General features: G+C 36.8%; 1 protein-coding gene and 1 pseudogene across 4 annotated transcripts in view; one reads left to right on the forward strand and one right to left on the reverse strand.

Annotated features, from left to right (window-relative positions):
- Positions 1-20,656, forward strand: part of SAMD8 (sterile alpha motif domain containing 8) — a 60,355-nt gene extending 39,699 nt beyond the window's left edge. For 2 of the 3 annotated variants that reach the window (XM_081267169.1, XM_081267171.1), the window contains exons 3-6: positions 1,834-1,929; positions 4,020-4,137; positions 19,969-20,119; positions 20,292-20,656. In XM_081267169.1, the coding sequence (XP_081123295.1) occupies positions 1,834-1,929; positions 4,020-4,137; positions 19,969-20,119; positions 20,292-20,596 (670 nt within the window). In that variant the 3' untranslated portion in view covers positions 20,597-20,656. The remainder of the gene's footprint in view (positions 1-1,833; positions 1,930-4,019; positions 4,138-19,968; positions 20,120-20,291) is intronic. The other variant, XM_081267170.1, reaches the window with a different exon arrangement.
- On the reverse strand, positions 17,254-17,655 carry LOC308634459 (large ribosomal subunit protein eL27-like; annotated as a pseudogene). Its single transcript has one exon. The product of its transcript is annotated as a large ribosomal subunit protein eL27-like (transcript).
- Positions 20,657-21,508: the final 852 nt, after the last annotated feature.

Genomic DNA, 21,508 nt, shown 5'->3' on the forward strand with positions numbered 1-21,508 from the left:
CCCCGTATCCTCATCAACACTTATTGCTTGTATTCTTGATAACTGTTATTAAATTTTTTTTTTTTAAAGAGAGAGTGAGAGGGGAGAGAGAGAATTTTTTAAATATTTATTATTTTTTAGTTCTCGGTGGACACAACACCCTTGTTGGTATGTGGTGCTGAGGATCGAACCCGGGCCGCACGCATGCCAGGCGAGCGCGCTACCGCTTGAGCCACATCCCCATCCCAACTGTTATTAAATTTTTAAAAACCGAAAATTTGATATAGAAAGAGGAATTCCAAGGTGAATTTTATTCTAATAATAACTTTATTCTAATAAATAACCATGCAGGAGGAGTAGAAAATGCAGCCATTCTAAATTGGGATAAGAGCAAGAAGAGCTCTAGGAGACATTTCCCTTGAGGGAAAAGAGAGATTAATAAAATAGCTGTATGCTCTGGATCAGGTTGTAATCCCAGCATCTGAGGAGGCCAAGGCAGGACATACCACAAGTTGAAGGCCAGTCTTAGCAATTTAGAGATACCCTGTCTCAAAAAATAAAAAGGAATGAGGGTGTAACTCAGAGGTAATGTGCCCCTGGAATCAATCCCGAGTATTGCAAATAAAAAAAGTATTTATTAGCTTTGGAGAATTATAAGAAGTTGTTCAAGGAATGAACTTAAAATAAGTAAATCTTTCTGGAAAAGGCAAGCCTTTCAGGGACACCAGTCAGGTCAGTTGATGCCCCTGGGCTGGGGTGGGGACACAGGGGAATTTTCTGGAGTGATTAAGATGTACTTATTCTTCTGTTTTTTTAATATTTATTTTTTAGTTGTAGTTGGACACAATACCTTTGTTTTATTTATTTATTTTTTATGTGATGCTGAGGATCGAACCCAGGGCCTCATCCATGCTAGGTAAGCACACTACTGCTGAGCCACAACCCCAACCCAATTTGCACTTAATTAAGATTTACACAAATCTTTTAAAACATTTAAACAAAATTATGAAATATTAAGAGCATGAGAGAGATTATGTGTGTGTTAGGAAAGTTTGTGACTAAAAGATTTAATGCTAGATGAAGTAGCTAGAAGAGTGACAATGATTGCCTCTCAGGTGCAAGAATTAAGTTAAATAAGCACTATATAAATTTTTTTTATTTTGTTTTATTTTTGCAATACTGGGGATGGAACCCAGGGCCTTGTGTATGCTAGGCAAGTACTCTACACCACTGAGCTACATCCCCAGCCCAAACAATTTTTTAGAAGAAATATTTTTTCAGATGTTAATGAACCTTAATTTTATTCATTTATTTGTATGCAGTGCTGAGAATCGAACCCAGTGCCTCACACATGCTAAGCAAGTGCTCTACCACTGAGCCACAGCCCCAGCCCCAAATAAACACTTTTAAACACTTTTAAAAAATTGTATATATACATATTTATATGTATTACGTATTTAAATATTTTTGCCATGATAATAATGGAAATAATTATTAAAGAAAAGAATAATTTCAAGTCCTGATTGTCTCGATTCTGAAATTAACATATAAGAAGAGGTCTTTTTTTCCGTTCTTTGTGGGTAGTTTCCAGGTTTGCCATGCAATAAGGTGGGAGAAAATGGTCATTGCTTTTTCATAGAGAGCCATAACTTGGACTCACAGACAACAAGCATGTTCTAAGAAGTGGTTCACTTTATAAAATTGATTTTTATTCCCTGGCTCTCCAAATACCATTTCCTGAGAGAGTAAAAGTTATTTAAACTTTTAATGTCATTTTTAGAAAAGTGAATGTCTATTGAAAAGGGTGATATTTACTTCTCTTCAATTCAAAAAAATTTTTTTTTTCTGTTCCAGTGTTCCTAGAATCCCATGGGCCTTTGCCATGACAGAAGTATGTGGCATGATTCTGTGCTATATTTGGCTCCTGGTTCTTCTTCTTCACAAGCACAGGTACCTTCCTTACTCTCTTGTGTTTGGTCATCAAGTCTTGTCCCTCCCTTTGCATTTTTCTGGTTAATTTCCTTCTCTGGTAAGTGTGACATTATAGTTATTAACAACAACAACAAAAAAAAAAGTCTCAGATTTAAACAACAGAAGTGTCATCCTACATAGTACCTACATAGTAAGTAATATTGTGAATGTATTTTTCAGGAAAAGAACAGAATTGTGGATGATTAGCCGTGAGCTAATCCTTACCAGTTTAGCCTTATCTTTTTTTTTTTTTTTTTGAAAGAAACAAATCAGAAATGTCACTTTCTATAGAAGAATAGAAACTCTTCCAAGAGTTTCAAATTTAAACATTTGAATCAAACATGAAGAGTTCTTGAAACTCTTCTTGTTTGGTTCAAATGTTTAAATGGAAGAAAGTGTTCTCTGTTTGGAGGAGGTCTCATTTAAAAAATGAGACCATTTTACATACTCTATATATCTGCCTATGCAGTGTGATTTACTTGAGATGGTATAGGAAATTGCTAAATAGGAGAAGTGCTTCTTTGGCATATTCACCAAGAAATATAAAGGGAAGAATTTTTTTGGTTAAAAAAGGAAAGCATACGGGCCCTAGGAGAGGCTTTTTCCGACTCTAATGGGGAAAATTACTTGATTCAAGTAAAAAAGGGAAAAATTTAAAGAAGTATAAAATTTGTAGTGATCTGCTGTCCATCTTTGGGATGCTGGAGAGGAATAAGGACACTTTCTTATCATTTTCTATCCTTTCTCCTCAACAGGATGTGCTTGAGATAACCACAGTGATGAGCTTTGTGTCCTAAGCAGTAGTTATTTCAGGCTTTGAAGGTGAAAAGTAAGGTTGATGATTGCTATTCTTGTCTTACTTTGAGGCCATATTGAACCTTTCTGTCCCATTTTTTTTTTTTTTTCCAGTTTTGCAGCAGTATTTTCAATTCTGGTTTGCTTTTGAACCTGAGGTGTTTAGAAACATGCACCACTGCTTTCTGGTTATCTTTGCCTCATAGACCTCCATGGATTTGAATTTATCCAAGTTTTCAAAGCAAAAGAGAGTTTACCTTATAAACTATTGGTTTAGCAAAGCATAGTAGAGGTCAGTTCAATGCAAATTAACTTAGTTTAAAAAGACTTTTCTTGAAGCATAGTTTGGTATCACTTTTATTAGAATCATTTAGATGTTTGTTAAAATGCAGATTCCTACATTCCATTCCCAGGTGTGTACACTGAGGCTTGAAATATACCTAATCTTGTGTTCAAAGCTCTTTTTGAGGGAGAGAGGAGCATTTTGATCTCTTTCTTTCTATATTATTTATGTTTTTTTTGTTACTGGGGATTGAATCCAGGACATCATTCATGGCTAGGCAAACACTGTACCACTCAGCCACATCTCCAGCCCAAGAGGAGTATTTATATAAATGTATAAAACAAAAGTTCTCTCTAAGCATCTTAGTTTATTTTAATTTAGGACATTTAAAGAAATAATATAACAGTAAAAATGATGTCACAGTGCAGTTCATGATTACTCAAATTGCAGTTTTTCAAAATTTGTATTTCAGATATACTTAATATCAAACTTTGTATCTAAAAAAAATTGTAGCTTAAGTCAGGAAAAGTTAGAATGAATATCAGCTAATATCATTAGCCAATTTTTTTTAATACTTTATTTTATTTATTTGTTTTTTTGTGGTGCTGAGGATCAAATCCAGTACCTCACACATGCAAGGCAAACACTCTCCCAACTGAGCCACAACTCCAGCCCTCATTAGCCAATTTATTAAATCAATTAAAATGAAATAAAATTTAAAATTAAGTTCTGTGGCTATACTAGCCTCATTTCAAGTGCTCAAGAACCGTATGTAAATAGCATATTGGACAAAGTATTTATGGAACATTTCTATCATTGCAGAGACTTCTATTGGATAGTGATGCTTTAGATGTACTCTAAGATTCCTGTCTTCTTAAAAAAAATCTAGTGGTTTTTCTACTTGCTTTCCCTTTAGGTAAACATTTGATGCCAGGGTTTTTTGGTTTGTTTTCTTCTGATCTTTTTCCCTCTTTGCTTGCTCTGTTCACAGGTCAATCCTTCTGCGAAGGCTCTGTAGTCTGATGGGCACTGTATTCTTGCTTCGCTGCTTTACCATGTTTGTGACCTCCCTCTCCGTGCCAGGACAGCACCTGCAGTGCACTGGAAAGGTAGCCTGCTACCTTCTTTATCATTCTTTCCTTTTTGTTCTTACTGGGTTAATGGCACAGCATATGTAGTAGGGACAATATTTTGCTCTTACTATTAAAATGTGCCTTTTGGTATTCACAAGACCTAATAAACTCCTAAAACATAATTTGGTAAAAATCCTAAGCTAGACTCTGTCTCCCTTTGTTTCTATCCATTAATACTAGTTCCATGCTGTAGAGCTATAGGAAAAAAAAAGTTTTCTCTGAATTATCTTTTCCCCCAACATTTTCCCTTTTCTACCTCCTTAGCAGTTTATACTCTGGTCACTTCATTGTCTTCATCACTCCTTTTAAAAAAATTTTGCAGTTTTAGCATATCCCATTTAAAATATAGTACTTAGTACTCTAAATTCTTTCTGAGATATACAAATAATGGTGGATTTAGTTTTTTTTGTTTGCACTTTGTAGCATATTGGTCTACTGTTGACACATCATCTCTTTTGATTAAACAGAGAGGAGAAATTATGCTGATAGGAATAAGAAAGAGGATTGTGAATATGTTGAAAAATGTTTAAAAGAACTTGAAAATCACCTGTCCTTGATTCACAAAATTGATTGTTGTAATTGGTTAAATTTGGACAAAAGAACTTATTATTCTACTTTTCTAAGCCTTCAGGGCTTAGTTCTGTATTCCCAAATATTCTAACACCTTTGTTGTTATTTTAGTGTTGTTTGTAAACCAAAATTAGGTGTTAGTTCCTGTACTGTAATAAAAATAGCTGACTTACCAACTAGGGAAGATTAAGCAGCCAAAGGAGATCCAGATATAAAAACAATGCCCCTTGAGGTAAAGGGTAACAAACTTTCTCTAGGTATTAGGAATGTTTTCACTGAGCAATAAGAAAGTGGAGGCGGGGCCGGGGATGTTGCTCAGTTGGTAGAGTGCTTGCCTTGAATGCACAAGGCTCTGGGTTCAACCCCTGGCACCACAAAAATAAAAGAAAGAAAGTGGGCGAGGAGGAGTGGTTAATATGACTTAAGAGTGACATAAAGAAACTCTTTTGTTTATTTTTAAGGTAAAAGTTGGGAGATTTTAGATTTTTCAAAAAGGAAAAGTAATTTTTTCCTAATCATAAAGTTATATAAGCTTATTGTAAAACTACAAATTATATAGAGATGTATGCATTAAAAAGTGAAAGTTCACATAAATCCTTTTTTTTAACCCATCCTGCAAATAATACTTTTAACAGTAGTATATATAGCTGCACAGACCATCTTTAAGCAGATTTCCTTTTTTTTTTTTTTTTCAAAGAAAATAGTTTATTAAAGACAATGTTCAGGGGCTGGGGATGTGGCTCAAGCGGTAGCGCGCTCGCCTGGCATGCGTGCGGCCCGGGTTCGATCATCAGCATCACATACAAACAAAGATGTTGTGTCCACCGAGAACTAAAAAATAAATATTAAAAAATTCTCTCTCTCTCTCTCTCTCTCTCTCTCTCTCCCCCCCACACACTCTCTCTAAAAAAAAAAAAAAAAAAAAAAAAAAGACAATGGGTTGTAGCTCCTGCCTGCAATGCCAACTACTTGGCCCAGGTCCAATGCAGGGAGCCACCTTCCCAAGCAGGTTTCAGCAATGGCTAAGCCTCTGGCAGCTCCCCACACTCCCAGTCTCCCTTGGGGGCCCTTTGGAAGGGGGGAATCAAAAGCACAGGGAACACAGGCAACACTGAAAAGTCTGTAAATCTCTGAATTCCCTCAGCAGCTGAGGGTTAGGATTGGACATTTCCCCAAGTGGAACAGGAAACTCAAAACTACTGGCCACTAGAAATTGGGCATATTGAAAATACGCTAGACTTAGGGGAAACCACATTCCCATTTCACCCCTGCATGTCCTCTTTGGGGGGGGTGTCTTAGTAGGGTCCCATGAGACCAGGATTCTCAACCCCTGGCCTTCTGAATATGCTAGTCTTCATGTAAACAATTAGCTGAGGCCAGGGTGGGCATGCTCAAGGCTGTAATCCCCAGAGGACTGCAGCAATAGTAGGCGAGCCTGGACAATTTAACCACACTGTCCCAAATGGCTGGGATGTGGCTCCGGGATTACTCTGGGGGCATGAAGTCTTATTGAGGGCTGGACACAGAAGTCACAGGCTCCCGGAGGCCACCTCAAGACAGCATTAAGCAGATTTCTTACACGCTCACATAAGTTTATATAGATGGATACTTTTTAAATAAAGATCGGATTATATCTCAGGCACTATTATTTAGTTTTTTTGTTTTTGTTTTGTAGGTTTGTTTTTATTTTTATTTTTATTTTTTGTACCAGAGATTGTATTCATAGGTGCTTCATTACTGAGCCACCATCCCCAGCCCTTTTTATTTTTTATTTCTTTGGTACTAGGAATTGAACCAAGGATGCTTTACCACTGAGCTACATACCCAGTCCTTTTATTTTATTATTAATTTCTTTTGAGACAGGATCTTGCTACATTGCCAAGGCTGAGTTTGAATTTGTGATCCTTTTGCCTCAGCCTCTCAAGCCACTGGGTTTACAGTTGTGTGCCACTACCTGGTTTTGGCTTATTTTTAATTTAATATTATGTTTACTTTTTCTGAAGAAATATATATGGTTATTCACCGTTATAACAGCTTCATGGTATTCCATTATATGAATCTCCTTAAGCAGAATTGTGAAATTAAAGAACTTACACATTAAAAATTGTGATAATTTGTTTTTCCTTTCTAAAGGATTCACTTATTTACTTTTGGTTTTCATACACATTAACAATATGTTCAGGAGGCTGAGGCAGGAGGATGACAAGTTCAAAGCCAGTGTGGGTGATTTAGCAAGACTGTTTCAAAATAAAAATAGCTGGGAATGTAGCTAATTGACTCATTTTTTGGGTGGATTACTAGTTTTTTGTTAAGCTTTTTATTTCTTTATATGTAGATCAGTGGCTGGCAAATATTTCCTCCCATTCTCTAGATTGTTTCTTTTTTTTTTTTTTTTTAAGAGAGAGTGAGAGAGGAGAGAGAGTGAGAGAGAGAGAGAGAGAGAGAGAGAGAGAACTTTTAATATTTATTTTTTTAGTTCTCGGCGGACACAACATCTTTGTTGGTATGGCGAGCGCGCTACCGCTTGAGCCACATCCCCAGCCCTAGATTGTTTCTTTACTCTGTAAACTTGTTAACTTTTGCTGAACAGAAGCTTGTTTGATGTAACCTTGATATTTTTTGCGTTTGTTTCCTGTACTTTTGGAGTCATATTCATAAAATCATTGCCATTGCAAGTATCTTAAAGTGTTTCCCCCTTTTCCTCTAGTAGTTTAAGAATTTCAGGTCTTACACTAAGTGTTTAGTTGACTTTTCTACATGATGCAAGATACGGATCAAGTTTCTATATCTTTTTTTTTTTTTTTTTTTTTTAAGAGAGAGTGAGAGAGGGGAGAGAGAGAATTTTTAATATTTATTTTTTAGTTTTCGGCGGACACAACATCTTTGTTGGTATGTGGTGCTGAGGATCGAACCCGGGTCGCACGCATGCCAGGCGAGCGCGCTACCGCTTGAGCCATATCCCCAGCCCCAAGTTTCTATATCTTTTTTGAGAATTAATTCCCTTTAGATATATGGATTTATTTCTGAGTTCTCTATTCTGTTCCAGTGGCCTCTGTCTTTTTTTTTTTTTAATGCCAATACTGTGCTATTTTTGTTATTAAGGCTCTGTAGTAATATCTTGGACTCAGTTGTTATGATGTTTCCACTTTGCTTCTTCTGCTCAAGATTGCTTTGGCTTTTGGGCGTCTCTTGTACTTCCATATAAATTTTAGGATTATTTTCATTCTGTGAAGAATGTCATTACTATTTTGGTGGGAATTGCATTGAATATGTACATCACTTTGGGTAGTATGGACATCTTAACAATATTCTTCCAATTCATGAACACTAGAGGGCTTTCCACCTTTTTTTTTTTTCAGTTGTAGATGGACACAGTACCTTTATTTTATTTATTATTTTTATGTGTTGCTGAGGATCAAAAAAACCCAGTGCCTCACATGTGCTAGTCAATTGCTCTACCACTGAGCCACAACTGCAGTCCAACTTTCCACCGTTTAATGTCTTAATTTTCTTTTTTTTAATATTTATTTTTTAATACCTTTGTTTTTATTTATTTATTATTATGTGGTGCTGAGGTCAAGCGCTCTACCACTAAGCCACAACCCCAGCCCCTTCATTTTCTTTTTTTAGTATTTTGTGATTTTCATTGTAGAGGTTATTCACATTCTTGGTTAAGTTTAATCCTAAGTATATTATTTGTTTATTAATTGTGGCTATTGTTAACAGGATTGCTTTCATGATTTTACTGAACCAATTCATTATTGTTGTATACAAAGCCGCTGATCCCCCCCCCCCCCCAAAATCAGGGATTGAACTCAGGTCACTTGACCACTGAGCCACATCCCAAACCCTATTTTGTGTTTTTATTCAGAGACAGGGTCTCATTGAATTGCTTACCATCTCACTTTTGCCTGAGGCTGGCTTTGAACTCACAGTTTACAGGTGTGCAGTACACCATGCCCAGCTAAGCCTCCGATTTTTTTTTTTTTAATATTTACTTTTTAGTTGTAGTTAGTTGGACACATACTTTTGTTATTATTTATTTATTTTTATGTGGTGCTGAGGATCAAATCCAGGGCCTTGCACGTGCTAGGCTAGCACTGTATCGCTGAATCACAACCCCAGCCTAGCCACTGATTTTTTTATGTTAGTTTTGTATCCTGATATTTTTCCTGGATTTGTTTATCAGTTTTAAAAGTCTTTTGCAGAATCTTTAGGATTTTCTATGTATAGAGTCATATCTGCTAAAGAGGGATAATTAGACTTGCTCCTGTTTATTTGATTTTTATTTCTTTCTTAATTGCTCTGACTAAAACTTCTAGTACTGGGCTGGGGATGTGGCTCAAGCGGTAGCGCGCTCGCCTGGCATGCGTGCGGCCCGGGTTCAATCCTCAGCACCACATACCAACAAAGATGTTGTGTCCGCCGAGAACTAAAAAAAATAAATATTAAAAAAAATAAAAAATAAATAAAACTTCTAGTACTATGCTGAATAAGAGCAGTGAGAATGGACACTGAAATGCTTGCAGTTTTTTCCCATTTAGTGTTATGTTTGCTGTGTGGATTTGTCTATAGCTTTTATTATGTTGAGGTATGACCCTCTTATGCCTACTTTTTTCATCCCTTATCATGAAAGGATGTTAAACTTTATCAAATATGGTTTCTGCATCTATTGGAATGATCATCTGACCTTTATCCTTCATTTTATTTATATAATGTGTTACTTTTGTTGATTTGTAAATGTTGAATCATCCATCCTTGTATCCCTAGAATAAAACTAAAATAGTCTTGGTTATTGTGTGATCTTTTTGATGTGCTGTTAAATTCAATTTGCAAATATTTTTTTTTTAAGAGGGAGAGAGGGGGAGAGAGAGAGAGAGAGAGAGAGAGAGAGAGAATTTTAATATTTATTTTTTAATTATCGGCGGACACAACATCTTTGTTTGTACGTGGTGCTGAGGATCGAACCCGGGCGGCACGCATGCCAGGCGAGCGCGCTACCGCTTGAGCCACATCCCCAGCCCAATTTGCAAATATTTTGTTAAGGATTTCTGCATCTATATTCATGAGGAACATTGGTGTGTGTGTGTGTGTGTGTGTGTGTGTGTGTGTGTGTGTCCTTGTTAGGTTTTAGTACCTCAGAATTAGTTCAAAAGCATTTACTCCCTTTCAATTCTATGGAATAGTTAGCATTAGTGTCAGCTCCTCTTAAAAGATTTCATAAAATTCACATGTGAAACCATTCAGTTCTGAACTTTTCTTTGGAGACTTTTTTTTTAATTGATTCAGTTTCATTATTTATTATTGATTTATTCAGGTTTTTTCTATCCTCTTGGTTCAATTTTTTTTTTAAAGAGAGAGTGAGAGAGGAGAGAGAGAGGAGAGAGAAAGAATTTTTAATATTTATTTTTTAGTTCTCGGCGGACACAACATCTTTGTTGGTATGTGGTGCTGAGGATCGAACCCGGGCCGCACGCATGCCAGGCGAGTGCGCTACCGCTTGAGCCACATCCCCAGCCCCTCTTGGTTCAATTTTGATAGATCATGTAAGTCCAGAAACTCGTCCATTTCTTCTAGATTTTCCAGTCTGTTAACATCTAGTTTCTCAAAATAATTCTTTATGGTCTTTTGAATTTCTGTAGTCATAGTGTCTCTTTTTTAATCTCTCATTTTATTTTTTGGGTCTTCTTTCTCTCAGGCTATTTAAAGATTTGCCAATTTTATCTATATTTTCCAAGAACCAATTCTTAGTGTCATTCTTTTAGACTCAATTTTTTTTCCTGCTCTGATCCTCTACTTATTTGGGGGATATATTTTTTTTTCTTTTTTCTTTATAGGACCTTAAGATGCATCATTAGGTTGTTCATGTTAAATCTTCTGTTCTTTTTCTATTTATTTTTAATGCTCTTTTAGTTGTAGATGTACAAAATACCTTTATTTTATTGTTTTTATGTGTTGCTGGGGATCGAATCCAGTGCTTCACACATGCTAGGCAAGTGCTCTACCACTGAGCCACAACCCTGACCCTCTATTTTTTTTTTAATGTGGGCATTCATTGCTATAATCATTCTTATAATACGGTTTTATTGCTATGAACATTCTCATAATACTGTTTTTACTGTATTCCAGGGGTTTTGGTATGTTGTGTTTCCATTTTCATTTAAGGAATTTTTCCATCTCTCTTCTTTTTAAAAAAAAAAAATATTGGGGGCTGGGGATGTGGCTCAAGCGGTAGCGCGCTCTCCTGGCATGCGTGCGGCCCGGGTTCGATTCTCAGCACCACATACAAACAAAGATGTTGTGTCTGCCGATAACTAAAAAATAAATATTAAAAAAAAATATTTATTTTTTAGTTGTAGTTGGACACAATGCTTTTATTTTTTTATTATTTTTTTATGTGGTGCTGAGTATTCAACCCAGGGCCTCGCATGTGCTAGGCGAGCGCTCTACCACTAAGCCACAACCCCAGCCCTCCATCTCTCTTCTAACTTCCTCAGTGACCCACTGTTCAAAAGTACGTTGTTCAAAGCTGTATAAATTTGTATAAAATTTCTCTTGCTGTTGACTTCTAATTTCAATTTATTGTTATCAGAAAAGATATAATATGATGTTAATTTTTTAAAAATTTGTTAAGACTTGTTTTGTGGTCTTATAATAATGGTCTGTTCCAGAAAAAGTTTCACACATTGATGAAAAGAGTGTGTGTTCTACAGGTACTAGATAGCATGCTCTATAATTGTCTGTTAAGTCCATTTGATCTACTTTGTAGTTTAGTTCTGACATTTCTTTGTTGGTTTTTTTAGGGGGGTGTTCTGGATGATCTATTCATTGGGGAGAGGGGGTATTGAAATATCTAACTTTTATTGTATTGGAACCTATCTCTCCCTAATAGTGTTTGTTTTATAAAATCAGATATTTCAATATTAGATAGATAGATGTATAGATAAATTGCTTATTTTGGCACTGGTGATTAAACCCAGGGACATTTTATCACTGAGCTACATCCCCCAGATCTTTTTATTTTTATTTTAAGAAAGGGTCTCTATAAGTTGTTGAAGGTTTCACTAAATTGCTGAGGCTGTCCTTGAATTTGCAATCATCCTGCCTCAGCCTCCCCAATTGCTGGAATTATAGACATAAATGCACGTAGATTTATAATTTTTAATCTTCTTGATGAATTGCTCTCTCGATCATTATATAGCAACCTTCTTTGTCTTTTCTTACTGTTTCTTCTTTTGAAGTCCATTTTTTAAAATACAACTGTAGCTTCTCCTGCTTGCTTTAGGATTCTATTTGCTTGAAAGATCCTTTTTATCCTTTCATTTTCAGACTGTGTATCCTTACCAGACAGCTAACTTTCTGGTAGGCAGTTTATTGTTGGTTTGTTTTTTAATCCATTCAGCCAGTCTGTGTCTTCTAACTGGAAAATTAAGACCGATTATCCTCAGAATTAATAACAGATTTGTGCCTGTTATTTTGTTGAGTTTGTTTTGGATATTCTTTAGTTCTTTTATTCATCTTTGTGGTTTGATAATTTACTTTTTCATAATGTTTGATTCTTTTCTATTTCTGATCTGTGTATTTACTCCTCTAGTGGGATTTATATTTTCACATGCTATCATGAAAGAAATTTCTATTTCTGGATATCAAGTTCCCTTAATCTTTCATAAGTCTGGTTTGGTGGTCACGTATTCCCTTAGTTTTTGCTTATTTATCTTTATTTCTGTTTTGGTTCTGAAGGATAATCTTGCTGGGTATAATAATTTTGGTTGATAGTAAAGTTATTTTCTTTCTTTTTTTTTATTTTTATTTTTTTTTTATTATTTTATTGTTGGTTGTTCAAAACATTACATAGTTCTTAATATACCATATTTCACAGATTGATTCAAGTGGGTTATGAACTCCCATTTTTACCCCGTATACAGATTGCTGTGTCACATCAGTTACATTTCCATTGATTTACAAATTGCCTTTCTAGTGACTGATGTATTCTGCTGTCTATCCCATTCTCCACTGTCCCCTCACCCCTCCCCTCCCCTTCTCTCTCTCCATCCCCTCTATATAAATCGTTTCTTCCACTTATATAATTTTCCTCCTACTCCTCCTTTCCTCTTATATGTAATTGTGTATAACCCTGAGGCTCACCTTCCAATTCCATGCAATTTCCCTTAACTCTCACTTTCCCTCCCGCCTATCATCCCTGTTTAATGTTATTCTTCTTCTCCAGCTCTTCGTCTCTACCCTGTCCTTGGTTACTCCCCTTATATCAAAGAAGACATTTGACATTTGTTTTTTAAGGATTGGCTAGCTTCACTTAGCATAATCTGCTCTAATGCCATCCATTTCCCTCCAAATTCTATGATTTTGTCATTTCTTATTGCAGAGTAATACTCCATTGTGTATAAATGCCACATTTTTTTAATCCATTCATCTATTGAAGGGCTTCTAGGTTGGTTCCACAATCTTGCTATCGTGAATTGTGCTGCTATGAACATTGATATAGCAGTGTCCCTGTAGCATGCTCTTGTTAGGTCTTTAGGGAATAGACCGAGTAGGGGAATAGCTGGGTCAAATGGTGGTTCCATTCCCAGCTTTCCAAGGAATCTCCATACTGCTTTCCAAATTGGCTGCACCATTTTGCAGTCCCACCAACAATGAACAAGTGTACCCATTTCCCCGCATCCTCTCCAGCACTTGTTGTTGTTGGACTTCTTAATGGCTGCCAATCTTACTGGAGTGAGATGGTATCTTAGGGTGGTTTTGAGTTCTTTGTATACTCTGGATATTAGGGCTCTATCTGAAGTGTGTGGGGTAAAGATTTGTTCCCAGGATGTAGGCTCCCTGTTTATCTCTCTTATTGTTTCTTTTGTTGAGAGAAAACTTTTTAGTTTGAGTAAGTCCCATTTGTTGATTCTGGTTGTTAACTCTTGCGCTATGGGTGTCCTATTGAGGAATTTGGGGCCTGACCCCACAGTATGTAGATCATAGCCGACTTTTTCTTCTATCAGACGCCGTGTCTCTGATTTAATATCGAGCTCCTTGATCCATTTTGAGTTAACTTTTGTGCATGGCGAGAGAAAGGGATTCAGTTTCATTTTGATGCAAATGGATTTCCAGTTTTCCCAGCACCATTTGTTGAAGATGCTATCCTTCCTCCATTGCATGCTTTTAGCCCCTTTATCAAATATAAGATAGTTGTAGTTTTGCGGATTGGTTACTGTGTCTTCTATTCTGTACCATTGGTCCACTCGCCTGTTTTGGTACCAGTACCATGCTGTTTTTGTTACTATTGCTCTGTAGTATAGTTTGAAGTCTGGTATCGCTATACCGCCTGATTCACACTTCCTCTTGGCAATTAGAGTTTCTGCTGAGAAATCTGTTAGTCTAATGGAATTTTCCTTCATATTTTTCATCGCAGGTTTTAAAATTCTTTGTCCTTTGACAAAGAATTGGACTATAATATGTCATGGTAAAGATCTTTTCCGGTCATGTCTATTTGGGGTTCTCTAGGCTTCCTATACTATACTACATAACCAAGTCTATCCCAAGATTAGGAAGTTTCTGCTATGCTGATGATGCAGACATTTGATGTTTTAAAAATCTTTTTCTTCTTTCTATCATATATTTTTAAATTTCTTTCTGAATGTGGTACTTCAAAAGACCTGTCTTCAAGCTTCAATATTCTTTTTCTGCTTAATCTAGTCCATTATTGAGGCTTTCAGCTGACCTATAGAGCTTTTCATTTCCAAGATTTCTGATTTTTTTTTTCTTTTTCAGAATCTCTATGTCTAGGCTGAGTTTCTCATTCATATCATGCATTGCCTTCTTACTGTCATTTTATCTTGAATCTCCTTTAACTTTTTTTTAAATTATTTTGAAATTTATCAGGCATTTCATCCACTTTGATACCTTTGGAATCTGTTACCAGACAGTTATGAACATCAGGAGGTGTCACTTTACCTTGTTTTTTTAACATTTCTTGGGTTCCCATATTGACTTTTATACATCTGATGAAATGTGTGTATTCTCTGCTTTTTATGGGATAGCCTTGTTAGTAAGCAGCTTTTTCCTAAAGGTGTGTGTTAGTGTATTAGTTTGTTATGCAGTTTTGAGTTTCTTTCTAGGTCATAGCGTAATCTACCTGTAGTTTTATTTTTATTATTGTTTTGGACTATACTTAGTACATTTGGGCACAACACTTTAACATATCAGAGTTGAAAGAACCACTGTCTCTGCAGGTCATGCAGGAGTGAAGACACTAGCATTTAGACAGGTGTGGTGTAGATAGCAGAGTATGTGAGGTGCACCCTGTATAATTTCTTCAGTGGGAGTAGTAACCTCTTTCAGATGATAGGGATTTCCTCAGGCACCTCTGAAGTTGTTTCTGCTACTCAGAAGGGTGTCTGGTATTGGCTGCTCCAGTAGAAATGAGGGACATTGAGCATTTGTCCTCTGATCAGGCCCTGGTGCAGCTCCAGGTGCTTTACATAGAGAGGTGGGGACAAGAATTATAGCACCCCACCACCAGAGGCACTACTCAGTCTTGTGGCAGTTCATGAGTAGACAAAGTGTGGGGGTGACCAGTGCAGGGAATCTGCACAGGGCAGATGCAGAAAGAAAACTTGGATTAGTCCTCTCTGCTACTACTCCAGGAACTGGACCTCAGAGACTCCCTGTAGGGAAGTTTTAAATTGTTTCTTTTTCCTCTGAAGTTTTGATAATTTCAGTTTCTGAAATAAACAATAATAAATTAACAGGAGAAAAAGCAAACACATTTACTGTTATGCAGAAGTTTAGAAACATACATAAAATATGACCAGGTGATTGAAGCTTAAATCTTGCATTACACAAAGGATTAAGGGATTTAGGGTTCCCAGAACAGGTTGGATGGCAATACAACCCATAAGAGGTTCAGGAGAAGAACTGCATGGCCATCAAAAACTGTCTTATGATGTAGACAAAGTTTTCTAGGAATAGCCCTCAAAAACTGCCTGTGGCCACATGTCAGACCCCCCCAGTCTCCTTTCTATGAAAAGATCTTTCCTATGCAGATGTGGATATCTTAGAGAAAGCCTCTATTTGCATCTGTGGCTTATTTCACTAATATAAATAGATACAAATTTATTTTATCTTAGGACAGATTTTCTTTTTTTTTTTTTTAAGAGAGAGAGAGAATTTTAATATTTATTTTTTAGTTTTTCCATGGACACAACATCTTTGTTTGTATGTGGTGCTGAGGATCGAACCCGGGCCACAGGCATGCCAGGCGAGTGCTCTACTGCTTAAGCCATATCCCCAGCCCCATAGGACAGATTTTCAGAACTATTTCTGCAGTTCTCTGAATAACACAAAAGAAGTGTATTTGGGGTAAGATATTTTACTCTCCCATGAAGCTTGTTACATGGATGAGAGAGGTAGCCGAGGAATTTAAGTGTGGGACAGCCACTGAAGAGAACCATAGATCTGTGCATAGGGCTGCTACATGTGCTACAGAAATAAGGTAGATGCCATTCCTCCAAGTATGGACAGCCTATTTTCTGTCTCTAATGGTTGTTTTCCATTGTCAGTTAGTTATATATGGATATATTTATTCAAATCTGCCCTAAATACTGTTAATTGCTTTGAATTATGATATAACCTACTTATTAACCTGAATTATTTGCAGTAATCATTAAAATAGAAAAAAGAGGATAATAATTAGCAATCAAATCTCTTACAATGACTTCTATAAGGCATTAAAAAAAATTTTTTTTTTTAGTTATACATGGGTGCAGTATCTTTATTTTGTTTATTTACTTTTATGTGGTGCTGAGGATCGAATCCAGTGCCTTACAAATAGGAGGCAAGTGCTCTACCCCAGCCACCAACCCATAAGGCTTTTTTTGGGGGGGCGGGGGGGGGGACTGGGAATTGAACTTAGGGAGACGCGACCGCTAAGCCACATCCCTAGCCCTATTTTGTATTTTATTTAGAGATAGGGTCTCACTGAGTTGTTTAGCACCTCACTTTTTTTTTTTTTAAAGAGAGAGAGAGAGAATTTTAATATTTATTTTTTTGTTTTATTTGTTCCATAAGGCATTTTCCTTGTAATAAATTAATTGACTAAAATCATATTCCCAGAAATAGGATGTTTATTTTTGAAATTTAGGATCTTCAATGCAAATTTCTAGTCAGAGTATCCTGTTCATTTTGCTCCGATGTGTTTTAGTTTCGACATTTTGGAAAGAATGTATGAAACAAATTTAAGCTGGAAAATGATGAGGAGACTGGAGTAATTGGTAATTGCCTTCTTTTTACTGACATCACTTGTTCTCTGTCTTTGGTTGAGACATTTTCCCAGAGATCTCCCCCTCCCCTCCTCTCTCCCCCATCCCACCTTCCTTACCTCCTTGTGTGTGTGGGGTGGGGGTGTGGTATTGAATTAAAACCAGGATTGTTCTACCACTGAACCTCGTTCCCATCCCCCCCTTTTTTTCTTTCTAATTTTTTTTTTTTTAATTATGGGAACAATAACAGAAACATCTAAAACCGAAGCTTCTAGAAGAACCATTTGTTCTTGCTGTCTTAAACATCTCTTCAAACTTAACCTTGGCCTTCTGATGGGCCTTACATTTAAGAGCAGGATCTCTGAAGACATCCTAGTCAACAACAGTTGTGTCCAAGGGGATATCCACAGAGAGAGTACCTTGTGGGCATGATGTGATTGTAATTATAAACGTTCACAAAAGACTTGATCTTTGACCTTTTGGAAGTTTTCTTTTTGCCCATGGCAGGTATCACTTTGTGAGGATAGCGATCAATTCTAGCTACCAAAGCATGGCTCTAGAGACACTCTGGTGTGCCATCATCAACGACAGCTTTGTGTTTGGAGTAGCGTCCAGCCAGGGCCAACACCATCTTCCCAGGTTTCATGAACTTGCCCATTTCAACAGCACGCACCAGGCCTACAGCAGAAAGGAAGAAAGAGCATTCTATTCTCCCTTTTTATTCTTTAAGACAGGGTCTCTCTAAGTTGCTGAGGCTGGTGTCAAACTTGTGATTCTTCTGCCTCAGCCTCTCAAATTGCAGTGATTACAGTCATATATCATTGTACCTGGAAATCTCTTCTCTCCTTTTATGAGGTTTTTACCTTCTCAAAAGTAACATCTCTATTCATCAGAGGTCATAGAAGAAGCAAATTATGTATATTTGTTGAGAATCTTGCTCTTTTCCAGTAATAAATTTCTCTCTTTTCTCTCAACTGAGGCAGAAAGGAAAAGTGTAAAACAGCAGGTGAACTTTCTAATGAGATTATGACATCTAATGAAATTGTTTTGTTTTGTTTTGGTTTTTTTGGTCATTAGCTATATTAGAATCTATCACTCAAGGTAAATTGCTTTTTAAAGTTTAGGTGTGGGAGTTGGAGTTGGTTTTGGCTGCTGACAACAGGAAATTCAAAATGACTATGATGTAGTAAGCACACTTCAAGTAGGCTAGAAGAAGGAAAGGTGAAATGGTAGAAAAGATTCTCTGAGCTCTCATCTCTTTCCTTTATAAATACCTCTCCCAGCAATCTTTTACACTTTATCTGTTTTTTATTGTATAGAACTTACATGTCTAATACCTATCTTCAAGGAAGACTAGGAAATAAATTGTTCTGGAACTTTGTGGCCACATCAATATATTTGAGTTTCTGTTGCTGGTGAAGAAGGGGGGAATGGATATTGAATGGTAGCCCTTGATCTCTGCTGTAGACTTTCTTTCTTTCTTTCTTTTTTTTTTTTTTCATGGTAGGGGGCGATGGGGATTGAACACAAGGTACCTCACATGCTAGCCATTTGCCATACCACTGAGCTACATGCCCAGCCCTGTAACCTAATTCTTTTTTTTTTTTTTTTTTAAGATATATTTTTTAGGGCTGGGGATGTGGCTCAAGCGGTAGCGCGCTCGCCTGGCATGCGTGCAGCCCGGGTTCGATCCTCAGCACCACATACCAACAAAGATGTTGTGTCTGCCGAGAACTAAAAAAATAAATATTAAAAATTCTCTCTCTCACTCTGTCTCCTCTCTCACTCTCTCTTTAAAAAAAAAAAAAAGATATATTTTTTAGTTGTAGGTGGACACAATACCTTTACTTTGTTTATTTTTTTTTAATTTTTTTTTAAAGAGAGAGAGAGAGAGAGAGAGAATTTTTTTTTAATATTTATTTTTTAGTTCTCGGCGGACACAACATCTTTGTTGGTATGTGGTGCTGAGGATCGAACCCGGGCGGCACGCATGCCAGGCTAGCGCGCTACCACTTGAGCCACATCCCCAGCCCACTTTGTTTATTTTTATGTGGTGCTGGGGAGTGAACCTTTGTGAGGCATGCGCTCTACCGCTGGGCCACAACCCCAGCCCTGTAACCTACTTCTTAAAGCAAGAATAACCAAACAAATACTATTGTGATATCGTATTAAAAGTTTTAAGGTTGAGCTTGGTGCAACATGGTGGCTCTCTCCTGTAATTCTACCTACTTGAGAGGCTGAAGCAAGAGGATTGCAAGTTTAAGGTCACCTTTAGCCACTTAGCGAGACCCTGTCTCAAAATAAAAGGCTGGAGATGTAGTTTAGGGATAGAATAACCCTGGTTTTAATCTCCTATATTACCAAAAACCAAAAAAAATAAATGAATAAAAGGGAGGGCACTGGGAGGAATAACAAGCCAGTGTGGTAACACATGGCTGTAATTCCAGCTATTCAGGAAACTGAGGCTGAAATATGAGCCCATCCTGAGCAATATACCAAGACCCCCATCTCAAAATGAATAAAGAAAAAAACCTTGGAGATGTTTTTGTGTTATAGCTACCTTTTCTTTGTAGAGGAAGTACTGTAAAGGAGTTTGAATTACAATGATTTCACTTAATTACCAAAATTTTTCTATATAGTCAAGCTTTGACCAACCATTCTTTTTTTTTTTTTTTAATATTTATTTTTTAGTTCTCGGCGGACACAACATCTTTGTTGGTATGTGGTGCTGAGGATCGAACCCGGGCCGCACGCATGCCAGGCGAACGCGCTACCGCTTGAGCCACATCCCCAGCCCTTGACCAACCATTCTTGAGGTCTACCGGGAATTAATTAGACTGGGGCCCTGTTGATTTTGCTTAGTTCTTCTTATTTCAGAGTTATTCCTCATTTGAATTTCAGTGAGAATGGATGTTGGGAAGCTCTTCCCTTCTTAAGCATTTGAAGCACTAATTCATAGTTTTCATTGTAGATATATGGCAGTGTATGGGAAAAATTACACCGGGCTTTTGCCATTTGGAGTGGATTTGGTATGACCCTGACTGGCGTTCACACTTGTGGCGATTACATGTTCAGTGGCCACACAGTCGTCCTAACTATGCTGAATTTCTTTGTCACTGAATGTAAGTATTTGTTTAGTGCTTCTGAGCATGTTAGATAACTAGCTACACAAGGGGCTGTAGAAAGTGTGTAAAGTCCTTTTAAGAAGGAGCAAAACAGCCTCACCTAAGAAATGTGTGACTATAAGCACTGGAGGGAATGCTTTTTAAAATGATCTTTCTGTCCTTTTCCTAGATACACCAAGAAGCTGGAATTTCTTGCACACTTTATCCTGGGTTCTCAACCTCTTTGGAATCTTCTTCATCTTGGCTGCCCATGAACATTATTCCATTGATGTGTTTATTGCCTTTTATATCACAACAAGACTCTTTTTGTACTATCATACTCTGGCCAATACCAGAGCATATCAGCAGAGTAGAAGAGCAAGAATTTGGTTTCCCATGTTTTCTTTTTTTGAATGCAACGTTAATGGCACAGTACCTAATGAATATTGTTGGCCATTTTCAAAACCAGCAATAATGAAAAGACTAATTGGATAAAGACTGTATCTTTGTAATGAGTTTGTGATTAAATATACAGTAGTTGTTGAAAATGAATAACTTTGCTTTCTTCCTCTAGGTTGTTCCTGGATGTGTTGCATTTTGGCTTATATGTTGGTAGAGTTTCCTGTTCTGAGCAAGGCTATGATTATAAATAACAAGAAAAAAAAAATCAAGAGTTCTTACTTACCTGTTTGAACAGAAAGATTAAATAGAATTTTCTGTCCCTTCACTTCAGGGGGAAACCCACTGTTTGACTGGAGTCGGGCTGTTACCCTTACCTGTTGAGTATTTGCCTTATAAGCAAATCAACTTAGGTAGTCACCCGATTGAAAGATTTTTATTGATTTTCAGTAGGACTCTAGTGGAGAAATAATAGTTTTAAGCTCCTTATTACCTTCTAAAGAAAAACACTACCAAGTAAGCAATATTTGTTCTTTGAACTAATTCCTTTGTTAGTCTGGAAAGTGATTTGTTTTACTGATAAATCATTTTCTGCCTTCTGAACTATAATTAAGAAAAGTACACTGAGTTATACCAGCATGCTTGAAACGAGGAGAATGAAAGGGGCCATATAAGAGGTGACAGAGAACTGATGTGGATGTCATTGGCCTTCTTATTAATGCAGAAATAGGGCTCTATTTTTCACCAAAGATTAAACAAAAGATGCAGTTCCTATTTTGTTCTGAGGGTTTAATATGAACATCAGTGAGTATTCATGAGGAGAAAATGGCTGCATTTATAAATGTAAATGTGGCATAATTTTAATGATATGGGTATCTGGAATAACTTTGTGCTGTGTTAGATGACAGCCCAATTTAATGCTTTTTAAATGATATATTTAATAAGCGAAATAGGAGTGTTTTATCAGATATTAAAGTTCTTTTGTCAGTAAATAGGGAAATATGCATG

Source organism: Spermophilus citellus, assembly GCF_964194105.1.
Source record: "Spermophilus citellus genome assembly, chromosome: 15".
Lineage (NCBI taxonomy): Eukaryota > Metazoa > Chordata > Mammalia > Rodentia > Sciuridae > Spermophilus > Spermophilus citellus.